Raw genomic sequence first — 21,771 nt, forward strand, 5'->3', positions numbered from 1 at the left:
AGGCCTCTTGGATGTTTTAAGCAAAGGATGAACTTATAAGTCAAAAGCAAAAGAAGCAGTGCTTTCATTATTTTGTGCTTCTTTCGTAGTCGTAAAAAGAACTGGCATGCAATTCATGAACTCTTAATTTCGTTCTTGTTAGATTCAAAGTGTTTTGTTACTATCCTTTTTTAAGATAAGTTCATTCTTTAAACGGACACAAGAAGAGCATGTGTCAGTTGCTGGATTATTAAATCAAATATTAAATTCAGTGGTAAATAGTTAATAAAAAGACTGGAAGTGTAACTTTTAGATCTTCATTCTGATTGGTTATACATTTTATATAATTTTGCAATATTTAAATCTGAAGATAAATAAATTCTTTTACTTTTATTTCTCTTATAGTATGATTCACAAGTAGGCAAATTGGTTAAAAATTTTTTTACGATTTCTTTTTCAGATTCAAATTTTTTAAACTATCTGTTACCACCAAGATTTTCATTAGGAAAATGACCTAAATTTATAACTTTAGGAACTCTAATTATTCTAGAAGCTGGTAAACCAAAGCAAAACAAAAAACTTCTTAAACTGTTATCATTCCCAGCTTTTTAGTTTTTAAAATGTAAATTAAAGGTGGCTTAGGTTTTGTTCATCTTTTTCTCTTAGTATCACTGGCAGAAATATACTTAAGTAACATTTTATCTTACCTTCTGTTGCGTAAATGATTGCGATTTATTGATATATCAGAATACATACATCACTTTATTACATTTAAACCACTTAGTATCAGTTACAGGGTCATGCTTTATTTTTAAGAAACGTCAGGTTAGGATCACTGTCGTATTACTTTTTATGCTTTTCTACCACCTTTCTACCTTTTTTCGCACACCACAGTTTATACTGGACACTAAAGATGGTAATTCCATATTAGAAAAATATCTTATTTACTTTTACTTAAACAAATAAACTTTATTCAGTTAAATATACACACCTACCAACACTCTAACTAAAGAACAGCGTGTTAATAATAGTTAACATGAAATTTTTTGAATAAGGAAATAACAGGCGATGAATCATGGGTGTTTGAATATGATCTCGAGACTTAAAACGGCAAAGTTCAGAATAGCACACAAATGTTCTCCTCGTCCAAAGAAAGCATCCAGATCCAAGGTGAAAACAATGATTTTTTTATTGACAGCTGTGGCATTGTGCACAAAGAATTTGTACCTCCCGGACAGACAGTTAATAGCACCGTTTACAAAGATGTCTCGTAAAGACTTTGAAAACGAGTCCAAACATCCAAACAGACATTGCACATGATTGGGTGCTGTACCACAATAAGGCACCAGCTCACACTTCACATTCAATTCAAGAATCTCTGGCGAAGAAAAACATTCACCTACTTCCACAGCCTCTCTATAGCCCAGATCTAGCTCTGATTTTTACCTCTTCCGTAAGATTAAATTGAAGTTGAAATCATCATTTCAAGATGATGGAACACATAAAAACCGTAAACTATGAGCTACCCACACTTTTGGGACAAATCTCATACGTAGACCTAGTAGTCTTTGGCCGCATCACAATTCATATACAGAAGTTCAACTCTATAATAACTTTTTAGGGACTAAATACAAGCTACTGCAATGATGTGAAGAAATTAAATGGATATAATAAAAATAAATAATAGAATTAATGTACATATAATTTATTTAATCCGCTGAAATATATACAGCATAGTACAATCGTATTATTTTTATATTATAAATCATACATTATATTTCATTAAACAATTTGTGTTTGTTTATATTAAACTGACAGTATTTATTTTTTAAATAAATAGTAAAATGGCACATAAATAGAAATTTTAACTTATATACATAATACACAATCAATAACGCTTTTTTTTTTTTCTTTTAGTACGGAAACTGAATATCTACCGTGGATAAATAACACAAAAATGAAATACTTGTGAATTAAAACAAAATAGAGATAACATTACTGTTTACTATAACTTTTCTTTATTTTATAAATGTAACTTTTAAGCTACATTAACACTAACTACATCATAACAAATATTTTGTATCTTCAAGTAACACTCAATTTATCTGAGAATTCCAAATTAAAATTACTGAAATTAGTATTATGTATAGAAGTGTACTTCAATAACATAAACAAAATAAGCTAATTATAAATATAATTAAATTAAGTATTAGAGAGCAATAACAATATTGAATTGAATAAAAAATTATAATTAAAAACGAATATAAATATTTTTAATTTAACAGAGCAGATCTTAACATTGTATACAATTAAAAAATTTATATCATTTCACATAATTAAAAAATTCTCCTTTTCAAAGAATGTGTTTTAAAGCAATTAAAAGTTGCCATGCAAAAAAAATTCATGAAGTGTCCTTTCATAAGCAGTTAAAAATGATAAAAAATTTGAAATTTATGTTTTTAATGAAAATCTGTTTTTGTTCTCTGAATCTCGCGTCACAATAAAAATAAATAAAATAAAATCCTTATTGTTATCTTTAAACATTTTGTGGGTAGTATTTCAACAAACATATTGGGTATTCCTTTAACATATTATAACAGTATTTCTTTAAATATATCGTGTATTTCTCAATATATGTCTTTCTTTTTTAAATTAAGAAAAAATTATATTATAATAAAAGAAAAAGAACTAAACAACACTTAATGTGACGTGTAAGAATAATGTACACGACTTAAAAAAGAAAAAGAAGACCTTAAAATTTACTTAACAAATTAAATATCTGACAAATAAAAAATTTTCTTGTTTTTGAGTATACACAATATGTTTTAAATAAATGTATTACTTTGAACAAACATTAATTAAAAAAAAAAAAACACAAACAAAAACACCAAAAAGTGACAGCCATCTTACAACTTTTTTTTTACAATCATAAAAAGGTGTACTTTATATAGTACTCATGAACGTACAAAACAATATTATATTATATATAAGTGTGGCTAGTATATACAATAATTTATCAGTCATTGCCATTCCTAGAGAATGGCCAGTGTGATCGTGATTTACTGCTTCCACTAGAGCTTAAAGAACGCTCCCGGAATGTGGGAGATGATGATGAGGAACAGGAACTAAGACTCGTCGATGGAGTTAAATTAAATATCTCCTGAACAGTTGGTCTGTAATCATTCTGCTGAACAGACTCTGAAAAATCATAAAATTTTTAAATGAACAAAACTTAAATTATATTTATACATTTAGGTATATTACATTTCAATATATATATTTTATTGTTGTGATTATTTTTCCAGTAGATTTGAACTAGTAAGAGAATGATTTACGTGAATAAGATTCGACAAAAACATTTGATCTTAAGATAAAATAGTTAAATCTTCACTTAAAAAGTATGATTTTTACTTTCTAAGTTTCAAAGGGAGTAGTATACTGTGATAAATCATATATGAATAAAACTCTTAATGTTATTTTTAGGAATGCAATATCTTTTAATGAAAGGTATGTTTTGATCTATTTTTCATGTAAATTTTTTGTATTTTTTTTTGTACATTTTTCATGTATCTTTTATGTTTTTCTTCTATTTTATTTGTTCTGCTATGATCACCAAGATTAACAACAATCCTAGTGGTTTAGTACAAAATTGGAAATAGCAATTTTCTAATAAACCATAAGTATTATATTAAATAGTTATTAATACATTTAGTATATTTTAGTTAAAATAAAAAGTTAATTTTGCTTTTATATTTAATTTTATTTTAAAAGCTATTTTTCTTTAGAGTTTAATTACCCCTACACTAATTCATATATCTCTAGTGACTAAAAGTATTTAACAAATTAAATATATACATATTTATTTTTGTATTAACGAATTTATTTCTACAATAATTAAGTACCTTATAATTGCACACTTATTTGATAATAAAACATTAAATATAATTACCGATAAAATTAAATTAATTCAAATAACATCTACAAAGAGAAGACCATAAATGTAAGAAATTTTTCTTGTATGACAAATTTTAAATGAAGTTTTCATCATAACCTTGAAATGAATTTTAAATTTATTACGATCAATGTAGCAGCAGAACAAAATAACAACTGTCCTGGAGCAAAAAAATCAAATATCATGAAGCTAATTTCCAAAAAAATGGTGCAAATAAAGAGTTAAATAAATAGGTACTCCTCAAAAATTATTATGCAGAACTAAAATAAGAATTATACAACTACTGAGAAAAGTAATTATTAACAGTAAAATAAGTAGCCAAAAACAGAATTTGTAAACTGAAGAATTTCATATTAGTCTGCGTGTGGTTTAGGCATACATGAAGTCATGAATTTCATTGGACATGAATTATGAAAAGCAGATGTAGTGCGACTTGCAAATGGAACATAAAAAAAAAATACTGCATTACAGAGGTACATAATAAATAAAATATATATACATATAATAAAAAATGATGGACGGTACTAAATAGATGGTTTGGTACTAAAACTGGTAGGAAATGGCCACGGATTAAGTTGAACTTCTTATGTGGTGTACATGCTTGTGTTGCTGTCTGAATTCCACTAAACGAAGGTGAGCTATAAGTCTCTGGCCTGACATAGAGATGGCGCCAGCAGGTGTTACTGGCTTCCTATAGAATTATCCTTCACTAGCTTACATATACACATGAGGTCATTACATAAAGTAATGAGATTAGATTTTTGGAGCTAAAGTGGCAACATTGTAAAGTTACTAGTAATCATATGGTTACATGAACAGCTGATTTATATTAAGTATTAATATTTTTTGTCAATTGTTGCCACGTTTCACGCGGCAACAAACTTTTCGTGAAACCAAGTTTTTGTTGTGCATTATAAAACCGCTGCCAACAGGCATGGAATTCCTTGCTCCGGTGGGTGCGGTTGCGCTTTGCAGAGGGCATTTTGTATGAGCATACAACACTGTCGGCGGGGTGAGGCTGCACGCCATTTTGCCATGGTGTATAGCAGCGTTTCAACAGCGGTTTATGGTGGTGAATGTCACGCGGGCCTCCATGATGGAGCTGAGCGGGAGTAGACATTCATTCTCCTCTGCCTGGTAGACCAGACCAGAGTCTGTAATTAGTTTTGCACTCAAGTTGAATAAATTAGTGGTAGCTGGGTTCATTAAGGGAACTAGGTCTAAATTTCGTTGTTGTGATCAACACTTTTTGTGGGTTGTTGTTGTATGTTGTAGTTATATTGCCTCGAATTATGAGACATTCATGGAATTGGCTCATTAAATAGTAGAACTAGGCACGGGGTTTGCGCTTCTGCGTGTACGCTCTTAGCTTAGTTCTTGAGGGCTATGAAGTAGCATTAGATTTTCGAGTTTTCTTCGGAAGGTGATTTTACTGAGGCGGAATTACTGATTTTGATGTCCCTCGGGGCATCTCCATTTTTGGAGCATTTTCGGGGCATTGTTTTAAACTAGGTGAGAATGGTTCTGAAACTTTTTAAAAATTGAAAAGGAAATATGGAGATGATGCTCTGTCACAAGTCCAAGTTTTTAGGTGGTTTAAAGCATTTTCAGATGGCCGGAAATCAGTTGCAGATGATCCATGTTCTGGAAAACCGTTAACATCGAAAAGTGATGACAATGTTGGGCAAATCAGATACTTGATACGGTACTACTTGCGATTAACTGTCAGAATGATTGCAGAATTGAATTTGAACCATATCACAGTCCACCAAATGTTGAGAAAAAATTGGACATGAAAAAGTTTGTACAGAATTCTTCCCAAAAAACCTCACTGTTGGACAGAAAAACAACAAGATGAAAGTGTGCCGCGATCTTCTACAGCGAATTGAAAGTGATCATTATTTTCTAAAAAATGTATTACTGGTGATGAATCTTGGATATTTTAAACAAAATGCCAGAGCAAGGAGTGGCACACTTCAAACTCACCACGTCCCAAAATAACAAAAATGAGCAAATCAAAACCACGTTAATTTGTTTCTTCAATAGTAATGGCATTGCCCATAGGAAATTTTGCCTACAGGATAAACAATCAATATGTTTACCAAGAAATTCTTGAAAGACTGCAGAAAAGAGTTCCCTGCGCGAGACCCGCCATCAAAGACAACTGGATGCTGCATCATGACAATGTACGTTTTCATACTGCATTCTCAATTAATGGCAAAGAAAAACATTCCGGTAGTTCCTCAACTACCTTATTCACCTGTATTTAATGACATGTATTTAACAAAACTGCAAATTGAATTTTTTTTTTTTTAAATTTCAGTAAAGAATGTTTATAAGTGAATGCACAGAAAACCATTGATTTCAGTGCATTTCAATTATAAACGCACCGTCAGAAAACATAGTGGTCATATTAAATTCTGTACCAAACTTAGAAAATCCACAATGATAAAGGCCCATTAATGAACTTATAGATAAAAATAATAATGAAGAAAAGAGGCAGACAGGTTATTTTGAACAGAAATCATAATACAACAGGGGAAGAGAGTATTACTGAAGAAATACATGTCAAAAGTACACTTCATGATCACAAACTCCTAAACATGTGAACAAAATTAGACAGCTTGTGTGCGAGTATTATCAGATCAACATAAAGAAAATTTCTGACATCACTCAATATCTGTTGAAACAGTGCAGGAAATCTTATGTTATAAGCATGAAACATGTCACTGCAAATTTTGTGTCCAGGCTCCTGAACCCCAAACTAAGGAGCACTGAATAAAAATTTTTCAAGATCATCAGCAAACCAGGGTGATCCAAATTTCATGAATCAGTAATGAGTATTAGATTTAAAGCTGCAATCCACAGACTAAGCAGCAATATTTGTAGTGGAAAGTGCAAAAATGAAGCATATGATTATCATATATAGACCAAAAAAAGGAAAGGCAAATCACGAATGCAATTGATGTTCATTATTTTCTATTCATGGGATTGTAATCCATGAATACAAATTCAAGGTTCACACTCCCAATACTGTAAGATGCTTATACTTTATAAGGCTTCTGAAGAAGGATGTTCAAAGTAAATGACCAAACTGAGGTCCCAGACCAGATAAGCAATGTTTCCATTCACTCAGCTGACAAAACAGCATAATTTTCAGTGCTTCATTGTTGTTCTACACCTTCATCCTTGCTGAATTTGGCCTCCTGTAACTTCTTTCAACCCAAGATAATGCTCAAGCAGAAAGTTGGCTGTTGTATCATCATGCAAAAGAGCCAGTATGTGCTTGACAAGCTTAACGACCAGAGTATGTCTTCTTCAGAGCATTTTAACAGCAGGAGAAGCACTGAGAGCAGATTCTGGTGCCCATGGATTTCAAAGGACGTACCCATTCTTAAATAGGGTACTTTTAATTATTGGCTCAGTTTAATTTTTTGCAATACGATGAAAATATAGGAAAAGAGATTAATTTTTGTCAACGTATGCATGCTACTCACCAATGAGAGGAGTTTCATCATACAAGGATCCCTGCCTGATAGGTCGTGTAAATACTTGTCTCCCTGAACCTGGAGTTTGTATTTCCATTACTTGTTCAGCTGCTCCCTTCCATCTAAATATACAAAACACCAAAATAACCACCAATACACCAAATAACACTTTGTACAAAATAACACTGCTGTTGAAACATACAACCTACAAGGTTTGACAGGTTTAAACTGCTATCAGGCCTTGTATTTTGACAGCATCATGGTTGTCAAAAAATAGCCAACACTAATAAATTTAGTGTGAAGACAGGGTAATTACCTTCAAAAAACTTGCATTCAAGGAAACAGTCGGATATGAAGCAGCAATCGTAATTATGTATTGGATAAGTTATTGTGAGAATACTGACTTTTATCAAGCTTACAAAGGTTATGAAAATAGAAGTTGGTCTCTGTATGATGAATAAAGAATTTAAATTCTCTTGATGTTTTGAGAAATTGAAAAAGGATATAAAAGGCTCAAATACAACCAGCTCTTCAATATAAAAATGCACCTGTACAACTGTGCAGCTTTTGGTAGATAGCAAAAAATGCACATTTCATATTTACAGCAGATATCTAGGTTTAAATTTGGTTTCGTTCACAAAAGTATAACTGAAGGTGAAAGGATAATGTTTTGACACCAAAGAAGAAATTCACATCAATTCAAAGGTGGGGCCTACTGGGCTTCAAGCGAAGTATTCAAGGCATATTCCAAGCCTTCGTATATTTTTTCCTGTTTAGCCTTCGGGAATCACAGTCAGGTATTACTTCAGAGGATGATATATATAAGTGTAAGTGAAGTGTATTCTCGTAGTCTCAGATCGACCATTTCTGAGATGTGTGGTTAATTGAAATCCAACCACCAAAGAACACCAATATCCACAATCTAGTATTCAAATCCATATAAAAGTAACTGCCTTTATTAGGATTTGAACATTGGAACTCCTGACTTCGAAATCAGCTGATTTTCAAAGATGTGTTCACCACTAGACCAACCCGGTCGATCGTCATATGTTACTTAATCTTTCATAACTGACTCTGCCCAAATGTAATGCAAGCATTCAATTAAATATTGTAACATGATTAGTAGCTATTACGAATATTCTGGATGTTCTATTAATTTTACATTATCAAAATCTTTTTATGAATAACAAAACCAAATGTTATAATTGACAACATTAAATAATATTTTATAACCACAAATTAAAACACTACAATAATTCAACTGAGTTATATTACTCAATAATGTTTATAAACAACACTTTTTGACTTTTACAATTTTATAAAAAGATCTACATCAATACATTTAATTACATAATTTATACATTAAAAAAAATTAACAGGCATATTTACCGTTTATGATCAAATGTATGATGTAGCAAATGCCTAAGCCATTGATCTCTTTCTTCTAGGCTAGAAGCTCGAACTAGCGCTACAATATTTTTACCTTCAACCTCATTAACAATTTCTAAATCAAATTGGGAAGATTTGCTGCTCCTTATCACAGTTGTCTAGAAACAAAATGGAAGCAATAAGTACATTATAATAAAATTCAAACCGATCAATATATTTAAACATATTACATTGCAATCAATACAGAATGGGTCAATGCAGAATGCAATGGTCTTTCTCTAACGGTTACCAAGTAATTCATATGGTTAAGAAAATTTTAAGTAAAAATGTACATTAAACCTTAACATATTGAAGAGATCGTTATATAAAAAGAAAAAAATAAATAATCAAACTGAGGAATGTTTTCATTTACATTATCACAAAAATATGACATCACATCAAAGGAAAGTACATTTACATTATATAAAAAAGTCATTAAATTAATTAAACAGCCATAAGCAACAAAATAATGATACAGTATATAACACAATATAATATATATATATATATATTTATTTATTTATTTGTTCTTATATGTATATATATATTATATTATTCTTGAAATATATATATTTTAACCAATATTTATATTTCACCCATAATTCAGACTGACAATTAATAGTAAATATATATAATGAAGCAAACAGTATAATGGCTTAAAAGTAATTGGTCAACACCCAGTAAGGGGATACCACATTTGCTTGGTGACAGCTCTTACGATAACAATCTGTTAGTAAAATTGTGAATGTAACCAACCTTGCAATGTTAACTGTATAACATTACAGTGCCAACTTTTAACTGCCAAATGAAGTGAACTGTTCTAAATTCGTGAAATTAATAGCTTGTTAGTAATTAGTATGAGTTTATGATAATTTTTATTTTTGTGCATTAGACAAAATGTGTCATGACAAAAATGTAGATTTAATGCAGCTTTACAGAAAGAGTATCCAGTGCTTAAAATTATAAAAATAAATTATTTAGTGCTTTGTGAAGTATGTATGTTGTGTGATATTGGCAGCAAGTAAAGATCGTACAGATCTGAATCTCAGCATCTGTCTTCTGATACATAAAAGATCAATAATTAGTGCTCATTCTTCTAAAACAGTAGACAAATATTTTGCAAAAGATATTGGACAAGAAAATCCACAAGTACATCCTCAGAACATCTGCACAAGAACATCCTCTAGTTGTCATACAGGTTTTTGAAAATAGTTTAAACAGATCTTATCTCTGGTTCCTGCTAATGTTGGGCTAATTCAATTTTAGAATTCTTTTTTCATTAATGTTTTTATTCCATAATAAAACCCAAGCCATGGAACGTTATAGTAACTCTATAGTGGAAATAATGTCAACTCTAATCTCAGTGGAAAGGTAGAAAGAAAGCAAAGGAGCTTATTAAAGATAGTGAGGAAAATGAGTATCAGTGTTTACAAAAAAAAAAAAAAAAAAGATAACTGGACGTATGTTACATATATTACAGATATTTACGGTATCTTATGTGAACTCAATATATCCACCAGTTCCATACTTGCCAGGAACTCCATAAAATTCTCCACAGTGGGTTGATATTGAGAAGTAAAATTAATGCAGGAAAAAGGAGCTATTATTCAGTAATCCCTTCAATTTGATCAACTCTCAAATCTGAAAAATTTCTTGACAAGAAAGGACGGTGATAAAGAATTCAGTGAAGTATTGTCTCATAAAAGGTGGGTGTGCTATTTCAGTGTTAGTGAAGTGTGTATATTTTATACTATATATATAAAACAACCAAAAAGAAAAGACGGTTTCAAGTTATCTAGAACTTATCTGTCTATTCCAAAAGTTCCACGTATTTTCATCAGTGTATTCAGTATGAATTCACTAATAAAGTAATTTTTTTGCACGTTGCATTTTTTATTTTAATGGATGTGATGGTATAAAGAATATGACATGCCCATTAATAAAAAAGTAACTCCACTGACTAACATCTTCAAAATACCAGCCCTAACAAGAAGCTAACTAAACTTTCAGAAATTATTTTTCCTTCAAAATATTGTTGAAAATTACCAGTGGATGCTAAAAATATTTTGCATTCCACAAAACAATATAAAAAGCACTAAAATGTTACCAAAATTATGCAAATTTTTTAAAAGAATTTAATCATTTTTGATAAAAAAAATCATCATTTCTAAATACAAAGAATTAACTAGTCTTTTCAATAATTTTTTATTAAAAATATGCACAAATCATCGTAGTATTACATTGAACAATACACATGTAAAAAATGTTCATAAAAATTCTACACTCCTACAATTTAAAGATATTCACCATTGAAATATTTCCAAGATCATGAAAAAAAGTTGCTTTGACATTCAACTTGGCTAGTTTGTTAATATATATAATATACAACTGTAAAACAAATGAATACTGCCAAAAGAAATCATTACTAAATTTATAAGTATTTCTTTAAAAAATTATGTAATCAAAACAGTAAAAGGCAAAAACTCACTCTATCTACAGCAATTGAGGTAAGAGGATCAGCTGCTTCTAGCCATGCTTCTCTATCTTGCCAGAAGTGCAACGTGAAAGCCTGCAGCTGTGCCCAAGATGGTCGAGGCCGTAGTAGGTGTGGTAGAGTTAATGGACCTGACAGCACTGGTTGTGATATACAATTTGGTTGGGCTGCCAATCGACAGCAGAAGTGACCAAATAAGGGCAGCTGATGACTGCGCACTTCTAAGCGAAACAGAAATAATATCAGTGTTATATGAGCTGAAGGCACAAAAGAGTAAAACAATAAATTTTAGAATTTTATTATTGTTACAAAAAACAATTTTTTTAACCTTTTCTTAAAAAAATAGTATTAAAATTAGAAGGTATAAAGAATTAAATTTTTTTCATAATTTAAGAAAAAAACCAATGAATGTTTATTATTACCACATTAAGCGCTTGTTATTTTTAATCTCCTGGACCCCAAATACAGAGGCAATATTTTTACTTGCAAGAACTAGATTAATAAATAATGGTTACTATGCTGTTTGTTATTTTTATCCTAAGAAATACAAAAAAGTCTTGTGACCAACTGATTCCACTGGCTTGCTGACCGAATTTTGATCGGAGATGCAGATGAGACCAACCAGTCACATAAGTTTTCCCTTACAAAATATTAATTTTAGTTCAGAACAATATTCACAATACTTAAAAAGTAATGAAATTATCATTACTTATTATGATTAATAGTTTTATTTTATTTCTATTATAAGATTTATTATAGATTTCTATATAAAGATTTATCTATTTATTATTTACTTAAGAAAAAAATATCTTTTTGTTCAGAATGTGTAATCTTTGATTAAATTGTTTGATTTACAAAGAACCAACAGCTTTCAAAATATATATATATATATCCTGCTGGTAACCAACTTGAAGTTTCTGTTGGTATAGCACTAGTATCACTGTTAGGAGATTACAGTTTTCATGTTCTGTTGGCAGAATATTATGAGAAATATTGGAAATATTTCTGTTAATTTATTTCTACTCAATCTGTTAATTCGAACCAATGTAAATCTTCAACATTTAAATCATCACTGTCTTATGAATCAAATTCGCAAAATTCAAATTCAGAATTACTATCTTCACAGTCCAGGCAATCTTCTATGTTGGAATCTAAGCACAAGCAAGTTTTTCTTTATAAAGCACTTTTTTGCAAAATTCTGGAATGTCTTTTTTTTCCTCTAGTAATTTGATAATAATGTAATGAAAATACGACTATATAACTATTTATGAAAAAAGAAGTAAAAAATTTAAAAAAAAAGAAAAGAAAATATGATACAATGAATACAAAAGTGAGCATATAGAATAACAAAATATATAGTACCAATCATTCAGTATAACACTTCATACTTGTATGAACAAATGCCACAGTACTACCTAGGATGACACTGGCATGCTTATAGACAGAATATCACGAGTCAACTTCATACCGGCTGGTTCCACAGGTAGGTGGCATGTCGGCAGCAATGTGAATGACCAGACTCAAAAGCAATGAACATTTTAAACAATGCCTCCAGTGCGCAAAATGAAACAAATTTTGGCTATGGACCCATATATCTTATCAACAACGTGTTATAAAAATTGGTCATGACTTGTTTTAAAGTTGTCCTTTTTGTTAATAACTTAATGTGCATTGTAAAAACAGACTAATTTAAAAAGCTACTAATAAGGAAAAAAGTTTCATATTTTTACCACATTTTTCACCTAAGTCGAATTTAAAAGCAAAGAGCTTATGTAATTTAACAACAATGTTTCCTTTAAAATATGTAATCTTTACACTTTTTTATTATGTTAACAACATTTCAGCACTGAAGTTTGAAAAGTTAGGAAAAAGAAATTTTTAAAGAATTTTTACTTCCTTTCCTGAGGCAACTGTTTCACACATTGTTATTCTAGACAATGGTTTTTTCATGACACCTTTGTTCGTAGTGTTTTAGCTTTGTGTCTCCAGTTGAAATATTCAACAGTAGGCTACCCTACTTTGGCAAAAAAAGAGAAAAATATTTTTGGCATTTATCCATGAAATCTTTTGAATGATTAATTGATTTAAATTTGAAGTATTTTTTTTAGTTGATCCTTTAATTTTTTTTTATAAGGATAATTAGAATTTAAATTGCAAAGTGACTTAAAAAAAACCACAGTTTTTTTATCTATTCAGAATGCAGAAAAGAACAGACAAGAATAAAACTGAAACTAATTTCCTTGAAAATTGATGAGGTCCAACCTTTTTGTTTTTGCAAAACCTTTTTCATGATTTACTACACAAGGATGAATTTTAGAAAAAAAAACTTCAAGCTATGAAAATGGAATATAATATGGGGTGAATGGGAAGTCCCTTTACACTGTAATAAATCCAGCTTCATCAGGCTCTATTGCTGCCAATGTCATGGCTACATTGCTCACTGGTGGTGGAAAAGATGGGAAGGATAAACCGTGATGATGATTGTGTGGTGCGTTCATTAGTAGTGGTATGACTTTAGTCGTAGTCAAATGTGAAACGGTGGCAGATATAAGTGCGTTAAATGCTGAGGAGCATTTGCTAGCTTGTAAATGGGTCCATGAAAGTCCACATATTGATAAAAGATTGGAGAACATTACAACTGACTTCTTTGTGCGTTTTGGGAAATCTTCATCACGGCAAACGTGACTGACATGGGAGAAGAAGGCTTTTGCAATGGGAAGTGTTCTTGATTGTCCACCACACAGTGGGAAGCCAAGCTGAGACGTATGCTACTGTGAAAGCATAAATTCAACAATCACTGAAGAAATCAAAGTGCATATGTTTTCCAGAGTTATGCATTCCAAGATCGACAATGCAAGACCATATGCAGAAGGACTTGAATGTTTTTGTCCAGACACAGTTAATGAGTTGAGTGAAAATGACCTTGATCAACATGTTTATGCATGTCAGTTATTGCTTAAACACTTTCCCAGAGCAAAAGATAAAAACAGTATCATTTATCTCAGACGAATGTGCGATTTATCAAAGCTCTCGTAATCAAAATGTTATTTTTGTGGATAAAAGGCAATCCTCAGTTTTTTGAGGAAATCAAATAGCATCTGTTTCATGTTATGATTTAGGCTGGGATGACAGCTGACCACCTCCTTGGTCTCTATTTTTTCAAGGTGCAGTTAATCAACAGTTATATGAGAATGGTCAGCGAATAACTTACCCCCAAAATTAATGACAAAGGATTGCTGACATCATTACATTTCAGCAAGCTCCAATGCATTTTACTTTGAATGTCTGACCACACCTCAATGAAATTTTTCCAAATCGTTAAATCATATGTGGGTCAGAAGAGTTACCAGCTCTACTGTCTTGGTCAGCAAGAAGCCTTGACACCACCACATATAACAATGTACTCAGATGTTATGTAAAAGAGATCTGAAAACACAGATATAGCAGCATTTGAAATAATTACCCCTGATACTCTATTTCGGATGGACATAACCACATGGAGGCACATACAGCTATGCTTTGAACACGGTAGAACCCACACAGACGTTTTAGATCTATACAAACTAAGCTGCATCTATCCTAACAATTTCATAACTAATGTAAAAGGACTTCCTGTTAACTCTGTCAATTTTTGATTATCAAAATAAATTTTCGAAATTAAATAAAACTTCAAAACAGGATTTCTTCCCCATCTTACCAGAACAATTTTTTTTATTTACTTGATTATTTTAATAAAAATTTTCTGAACAAAGAATTGAACAAAATTTTAAATATTTTTATAAAACCTTTTTATAATTCTACAAGTGGGTTCCTTTCCAAATAAAAACGAGTACGTGGAGGAACACGGTAGACAACTCAGCTTGCATATAATGAAGCACTGATAATGTTCTACACTTACACCGGTTAATACATCAAACATAATACATAATTTATCTATTATTGTAAAGAATTAATAAATCTGGCATTTAAACAACAAAAGCATATAAAATACAACTGCAGAAACTTCGGATATCATAAAATATACACAACATATCAATTAACTATATATGATATATAATTATATGGTATGAATAGATTACAGTTGTACATAAAATATATAATTAAAAGTAATATATTCTCTTCTGAAGTATTAAGAATGTTGTATTTCTACTTCATTTTCATTTGCATTATGATCTTTATAAAAGCACTGAACTGGAGTTCATTATCAGCAAAAGAAAATTAGTCTTGTTTTGACAGATAGCAAGAGTTCTGTAAATATTCTAAATCTCTCTTTGTCAAATATGGCATTATGAATGTATATTTACATCAGTTTACTCAATATTAAAATGTAACAGAATAATTTTGACTTTCAGACAATTTTTATTTGTATAATAAGAATTTGATTGATCTTTCTATTTTAAGAGTGAATAAAGTGCAAAACAAGTTACAAGACTAACAAACTGAAATACTTCACAAAATCAATGATTACCTAAATTTAATACAACCATGGCTTTACAACTCATAAATCATTTCATTTCTTAAATTAATTTTTTTATTAATGATTTTAATTTTATGTGATATTTTACAATCTATTAATAAAATTTATATCATCAAGATGTCTATTCCCTGTAACTGTAACACCTAACATGTAAATGATTAACTCCCAGCCCTGTTATTATAAAATATACAACTGGAATACAATTTAAGAAGTCAAACTTAGCCCAGAATTTACTTTACCAAAATATGACTATGAATACTCATTTAATTATTTATTTCCTTTCTTTATACAACTATATGCTAACCACCTAATTATAACTGCTGATGAAAGATGAACTTTCGTAGCCCATGAAAACTGTTAAGGCAGAAGCACTACCATTCCACCGTCACCGAATGGATGTATTTTGGAAAAAAATTTAGTTAAGACAATATTTTTGTGTGACACATATAGTACACAGGTCAACTTGTGTAAAATTAGTAACCACATTTGGTATATAAGGTTCAAATGTAGGTGGTCGTAAATGTTTGGTGGTGATCAGTGCACAAGACATTTGTAGATTGAAATTTCTACGAATTTCCATATTTTTAAGAAACAAAATTCATATTGGCAAATACAACAACAGATAATTAATTATAAAAAATTAATCTGACATATTTAATAAAGTAATTTTTTAATGTAACAATTCTTAAAATCCTAGCAAAAATTATTGGAAAAACTGATAATCTTAATTTTAACAGAAACAAAATAATTTAACAGAAATTAAAATTATGTTTTTGACAAGAATGAGGGTCAAGTCTTTATCACCTAACTAGGAAGCTTGTTTACAAATGATAAATTCAGTAGAAAAACATTTTCTTCTCGTTCATTTTCTGATTATAAAAAAAAAAAACTGAGGATATTTTTTGTAAAGTGTAACAAAAAATAAAAATTAGAATGAAATAACTAACTGCCAACAACAAAAATAAATATTATTCCTCCCCATACCTAATTAACAATTCCACTTTAAACAAAAATAGATTTAACCATTAAATAATTTTTCTCAAAAATATCGTTGGATAAAACATTCACTAATGTAAAATTGTAAAATCCTGCACTATGATTGAAAATCTTTAGTGGTTATTGGGACTGTATAAGTGGTAAGCTGTTGATTTCGTAAATATCTATTTACATAAAACAGCTGTTAGAAATGGTTAAAAGTTGTACATCACAATTATTCACACTGGATAAAAAAAAAACTAAACCTAAGCCCATTAGGCATTCACTGGGTCTTAGCAAGGCATTTCATCCATTTACAGCATTAAATTTTGTGGCATTAGATGGTACACAAAGCATCTTTGAACGTAAGAAAGTAGGTATATGCAATTCTTTCAGTCAAACAAGTGTGCACATAAATTGGTATACATGGATCAGTGGTAAAACTGCTTAGTTCATTAGTTCAAACACACTGTTACTTCAAGTAACTGTATTAGTTGATACATATGATTCACAGTTAACAATATTAATGACAAATTAAGATTGATATAAACAATCTAAAATTAGTAGGGAGAAATCCTGAATTTATGAAATTTTAATTAATGTGAATAATGAAATTTTCTATTTGATACTATGTAATAATAATAGTAAAGTATATTGAACTCATTTTTAAAAACATTTTGCATTATATTACCAAAAAAAATCATGAGTCCTTAATTTGTTTCTATTAACTATTATTGCCAAATTTTTATTTTATTAATTCTAATAACTACTAGAGAAAGGATGTTTCCTTGATATTCTTGAATAAAATAAAGGAAAAAAGATCCTCTTTACATTACATTAAAGTTATCGGTATATAGTATATTAAAAAAGGAAAACAATTATCGGAGAGAATTATATAGATTGACTATTTAAAACGATAAATTAACATCTGCACATAACACATTACTGAGTTACTGTCCGACTATAAAAGAACAAACACATTTTTTAGTAAAAAAAAAAAAAAATGGAACTTACAGACAAAGAAACAAAGCTGCATTTTAAATATATGAACTAAGTAAATTTTAATCAAATATTTACCAGTATTTTCCAGTTTTAGATCATGAGTACGGATACTATCATGAATATCATCCAACGTAAGTCGAGCTGAAGCCATCAGCTCAAAATGTGGACCTCTGTAACAAATTAAATTGTAAGAATAAAAAAAAATCCGTGCAACAATGTATATCATTAATAGCAGTGATACAATTAAATGCTAATCGAACAAATAAATAAAAATTTCATAGAAATAGACACCAAAGTTGGATCTCTAAAAATATTTATTAACTGTGTAATACTAATTCTACTCATAAAAAAAATTTATTTAAACAAATTTCAAAACTAAAAAAAACAAAAATTTAATTTGTTTATTTGAGAATTTAAATGTAAATATTATCGAAATGCAACCAAAAGACCTCTTCTGGGATCAAAATGCTTCCTTGGTACAATTATAAATGGCAGGAAAACTAAACTAAAAAATAATGAAAAGTCATCTTAATGTACTGAAATAAATCACAGCTATAAATTACTTAGAACCTGCTTTATAAAAATATTATTTACTTCGGTAAAAGTAAAGCTATTACTTACTAATTAAAAATGGCAAAAAACAACTAAAAATTAAATTTAATACATACATTTTACCAGTATTAAGTTCATCTCTTAAAGAAGCAGCTAATTTTTTTCCAACAGTTCTACTAATGGATGAATGAATTGTCTTTTTAATCTTGCGTGGTGTACTAGCAATGCTGAGGTCATCACGTAAAATATGGCTATAAACTTCAAGTTGAAAAACAAAATCACTCTGTATTTCATTGCTGTAACAAAAATAAAAATAAATAAATAGACTATAATGATGCATTAATTTAAGAAATATTTTGAAACTCCTATAATTATTAAAGTTTTACTTTTGAAAAAACTTTAAGGCAAATACTATCTGAACACGTGCAATCTTTATCTTAATTGAATACAAATTATTCAGTTTATTATTATTATTTATTTTTTTATATTTAACTTCATCAACTGTTTTAACATTAATAAGTGTCAACAGCATGAAGTGAAGCTATATCCAGCATTCAATAAATATGATATTTATAGAAACCAGTTCAAATGGCATGACTTGGATAATTGGAATTTTATCTTGTTTCCAGGAATCTCCCTGAAAAAGATGTCATGTTGTAAGCAGAATGAAGTTTATCATCTTACCCGTGACATGTTATAAACACAGGCATTAAAGTTAACAAAGTTCTATTTCGGATCCATACAATAGCAAGTGCAATAATTGATTATATTTATTTGTCTCTTCCTCATTACAACATTAAAACAAATAGATTTCTGCTAACTAAAAACTGAAAGAGCTAAACAATATCAGGATGAAAATAATCTTGCACCTGCAAGCATAATAATAATAATAAAGCAAGCATAATAATTTTGCACCTGCAGCAAAAATCTGTTGTTAAATGAAGAAACTTCATATATCGAATGATTAGTGGATTTCAAGTTTTTCATAAAATAAAAATAATCGTAAATAAAAAATGTTTAACTGTTTTAGATAATCACATTCAAAAGCATAAAATTAGCCTAAAACAGCCAAAATCAACTCAGATTTCCTACTACTACCTCATACAAACTATTCATCTTTTGTCTCATAGTTTATATCTTGTTATAGGGGGCGTACATGAGGTGAGATTATAATGGAGAAATCTAAGTATGAAAAGTTTCAGTAGTTTAGGCTGTTATTAAACTCACTTTATGTGTTTGACTGTGACTAAAATTCTTTTTTCAATCATTAGTTTTATTTTATAACCAAAGGTGAGAATTCTCATTTCGTGGTGAGTTTTTTATTTATTTATAAATTACCGACAACATTCTTCATAATTCTTTTATATTTTTTTGATTGAAAAAAATTAAATACTCAGTGAAAATTGCCTTTAATTATTAAACTATAATTAATCTTACTTAACGTATATACTTTATATTATCATATAAAGCCACTTTAACTTTAATTAAAACCTTTAAGTTAGTTTTCTTAAAGCATTAAAATTATTTTGATCCCAGTTTATATTAGACTAACAGTTTTAATAGTTTATTTTTGTTTTATGTTTACTTCTTAATATATCTTTTATCAATGATTATAATTTCTTAACAGTTCAAATCCACAATCATTAAGTATTATTATTATCAATATTAATCTGTAGATCTCCAAGACAGAGTGATAGCATCTCTGCCTTTCATTTGGAAAGTTCTGCGTTAGGCTTCTACACTGGGCATTTTTTTCATAAGTAAAAAAATGTATCTTTCATTCAAAAAATAGTACAATGTAATTGGAGATCAATTGCAACTGTGAGCAAAATAGTATAAACAAAATAACTATTTATTAATTAATGATAAAATTTATTATATTATACATATATACTTATCTACAAAATACTACAAACTTACAAAACTAAAACATCAGGAAATGTGAGGTCAGTAAGTGAACGATCTACAGGACATAGTAATGTAGTGTCATATACTTCAGTGCCGATTCTAGCAAGGCAGAATACAGCGAACCGCCTATAATCACCCTTATTTTTAAAATGATCAGTGTCTCTCCATATTAATGGCATCCGTAAATCAGACAAACATACTCTTGCCTTTGATGCTGATACTCTGTAATAAAAATTTTTTTAAAAATTAGAAATTAAAAATTTGTTTACAATAATATATTAGATATTAAACAATAATCAACATAATATATTTATTCAAAAGACATAAAAATTATTAATGTGTGAAGTAGTATGTTGACTTTCAACTGAGTTGTTAATTATTAGTCCTGGTTTTTTCTATCGATTCCTGGTCATCATAAAATACCCTAAATAATTAAATAAATTTTTGTACAGAGGAAATTATAACTGACAGGTGATAAAAAGTTAGCTGAACACATTCCTCAGTAAATATAACTTAAAATAAGGAAGCCTTTCCCAAGTAAGTAAACAAAAAGCTGTAGGGTTTGCTTTAAAAGTCAGTAGGGAGTTTGCTTTAATCTTAAAGAATAAAAATATTTTAAGTGTACCACACTGCATATCCTCTCCAGTGGAGATCTGGCTGAACAAGTTATATTTACTTATTTCCAAGTAACATACAATGCTAAGTATTCCTTTAAGAAGCCTGATCCTATCCTTGAATCATTCTTTTAATTTCTAGAGAGATCTGCAGCATATAATTAAGCTCATCAGTGCGAAGTCCCAACAGTGCTAAAGGATTTAAGTGACAAAAATCAACTACAGTATTTCAAAATATTTTATATTTAGAGAATTTTTTGAGTTGTTCTTACCCTGAGTAAAAAAACCTTACCCTGATTTACAGATCAAACACTGCTAGGTCTATGATGAGAATGCTGTGATTTCTAGACACTGCATTTCTAGTGTAATCTGATGCAAGAGTGATTGCCTAAAGACATTTCCTAAGAAGTGCCCATTTAGTAAACCCAAGCCTAAGGATTGTAAATATTTGCATAACCAAAATTGATGTGTAAATATACATGTTCCTTCTATGTTAAATAAATGAAACTGAAGAGATATCCTCCATTATTAATTAAGTGATCCGTGCTAGTAAATTGTACTAAATTATTGTGTAAATTACCCTAAATGTAACTCTAATTTATTCTTGAAGAAAAAAATCAGTTCACTACTCTTGAAGAGATACGAATTAAATTGCTTTAGATAGCCATTTTCTTTTAATTTTGTTTTAAAGAAAACAAGAAGAAAGAACAATGAAGATTGATCTGTTACCACAGACTGGCATCCGACCTGACCCTCAATCCAGTCGAGATGCAGTGATGCTGACAGTCGGAGTGAACTTTGTCTCAGCAACCATCCATACTACTTTCCTAAATCTTGCAAGTACTGGTGGTGATATAATTGTAAGATTTATGAAAATAGTATGTACTTCCTCTAGAAAGGGA

The 21,771-nt window shown here is 29.6% G+C and overlaps 1 protein-coding gene across 7 annotated transcripts in view; it reads right to left on the reverse strand.

Annotated features, from left to right (window-relative positions):
• Nucleotides 1-1,674: 1,674 nt before the first annotated feature.
• Nucleotides 1,675-21,771, reverse strand: part of LOC142325494 (rhotekin-like) — a 426,138-nt gene continuing 406,041 nt past the window's right edge. For all 7 annotated transcript variants that reach the window (XM_075367325.1, XM_075367326.1, XM_075367327.1 and 4 more), the window contains 7 exons: nucleotides 20,268-20,477; nucleotides 18,464-18,643; nucleotides 17,871-17,965; nucleotides 11,336-11,562; nucleotides 8,809-8,966; nucleotides 7,429-7,541; nucleotides 1,675-3,177 (listed from right to left, as the gene is read on the reverse strand). In XM_075367325.1, the coding sequence (XP_075223440.1) occupies nucleotides 2,996-3,177; nucleotides 7,429-7,541; nucleotides 8,809-8,966; nucleotides 11,336-11,562; nucleotides 17,871-17,965; nucleotides 18,464-18,643; nucleotides 20,268-20,477 (1,165 nt within the window). In that variant the 3' untranslated portion in view covers nucleotides 1,675-2,995. The remainder of the gene's footprint in view (nucleotides 3,178-7,428; nucleotides 7,542-8,808; nucleotides 8,967-11,335; nucleotides 11,563-17,870; nucleotides 17,966-18,463; nucleotides 18,644-20,267; nucleotides 20,478-21,771) is intronic.

The sequence above is a fragment of the Lycorma delicatula genome, chromosome 5 (genome assembly GCF_047948215.1).
Source record: "Lycorma delicatula isolate Av1 chromosome 5, ASM4794821v1, whole genome shotgun sequence".
Classification (NCBI taxonomy): Eukaryota; Metazoa; Arthropoda; class Insecta; order Hemiptera; family Fulgoridae; genus Lycorma; species Lycorma delicatula.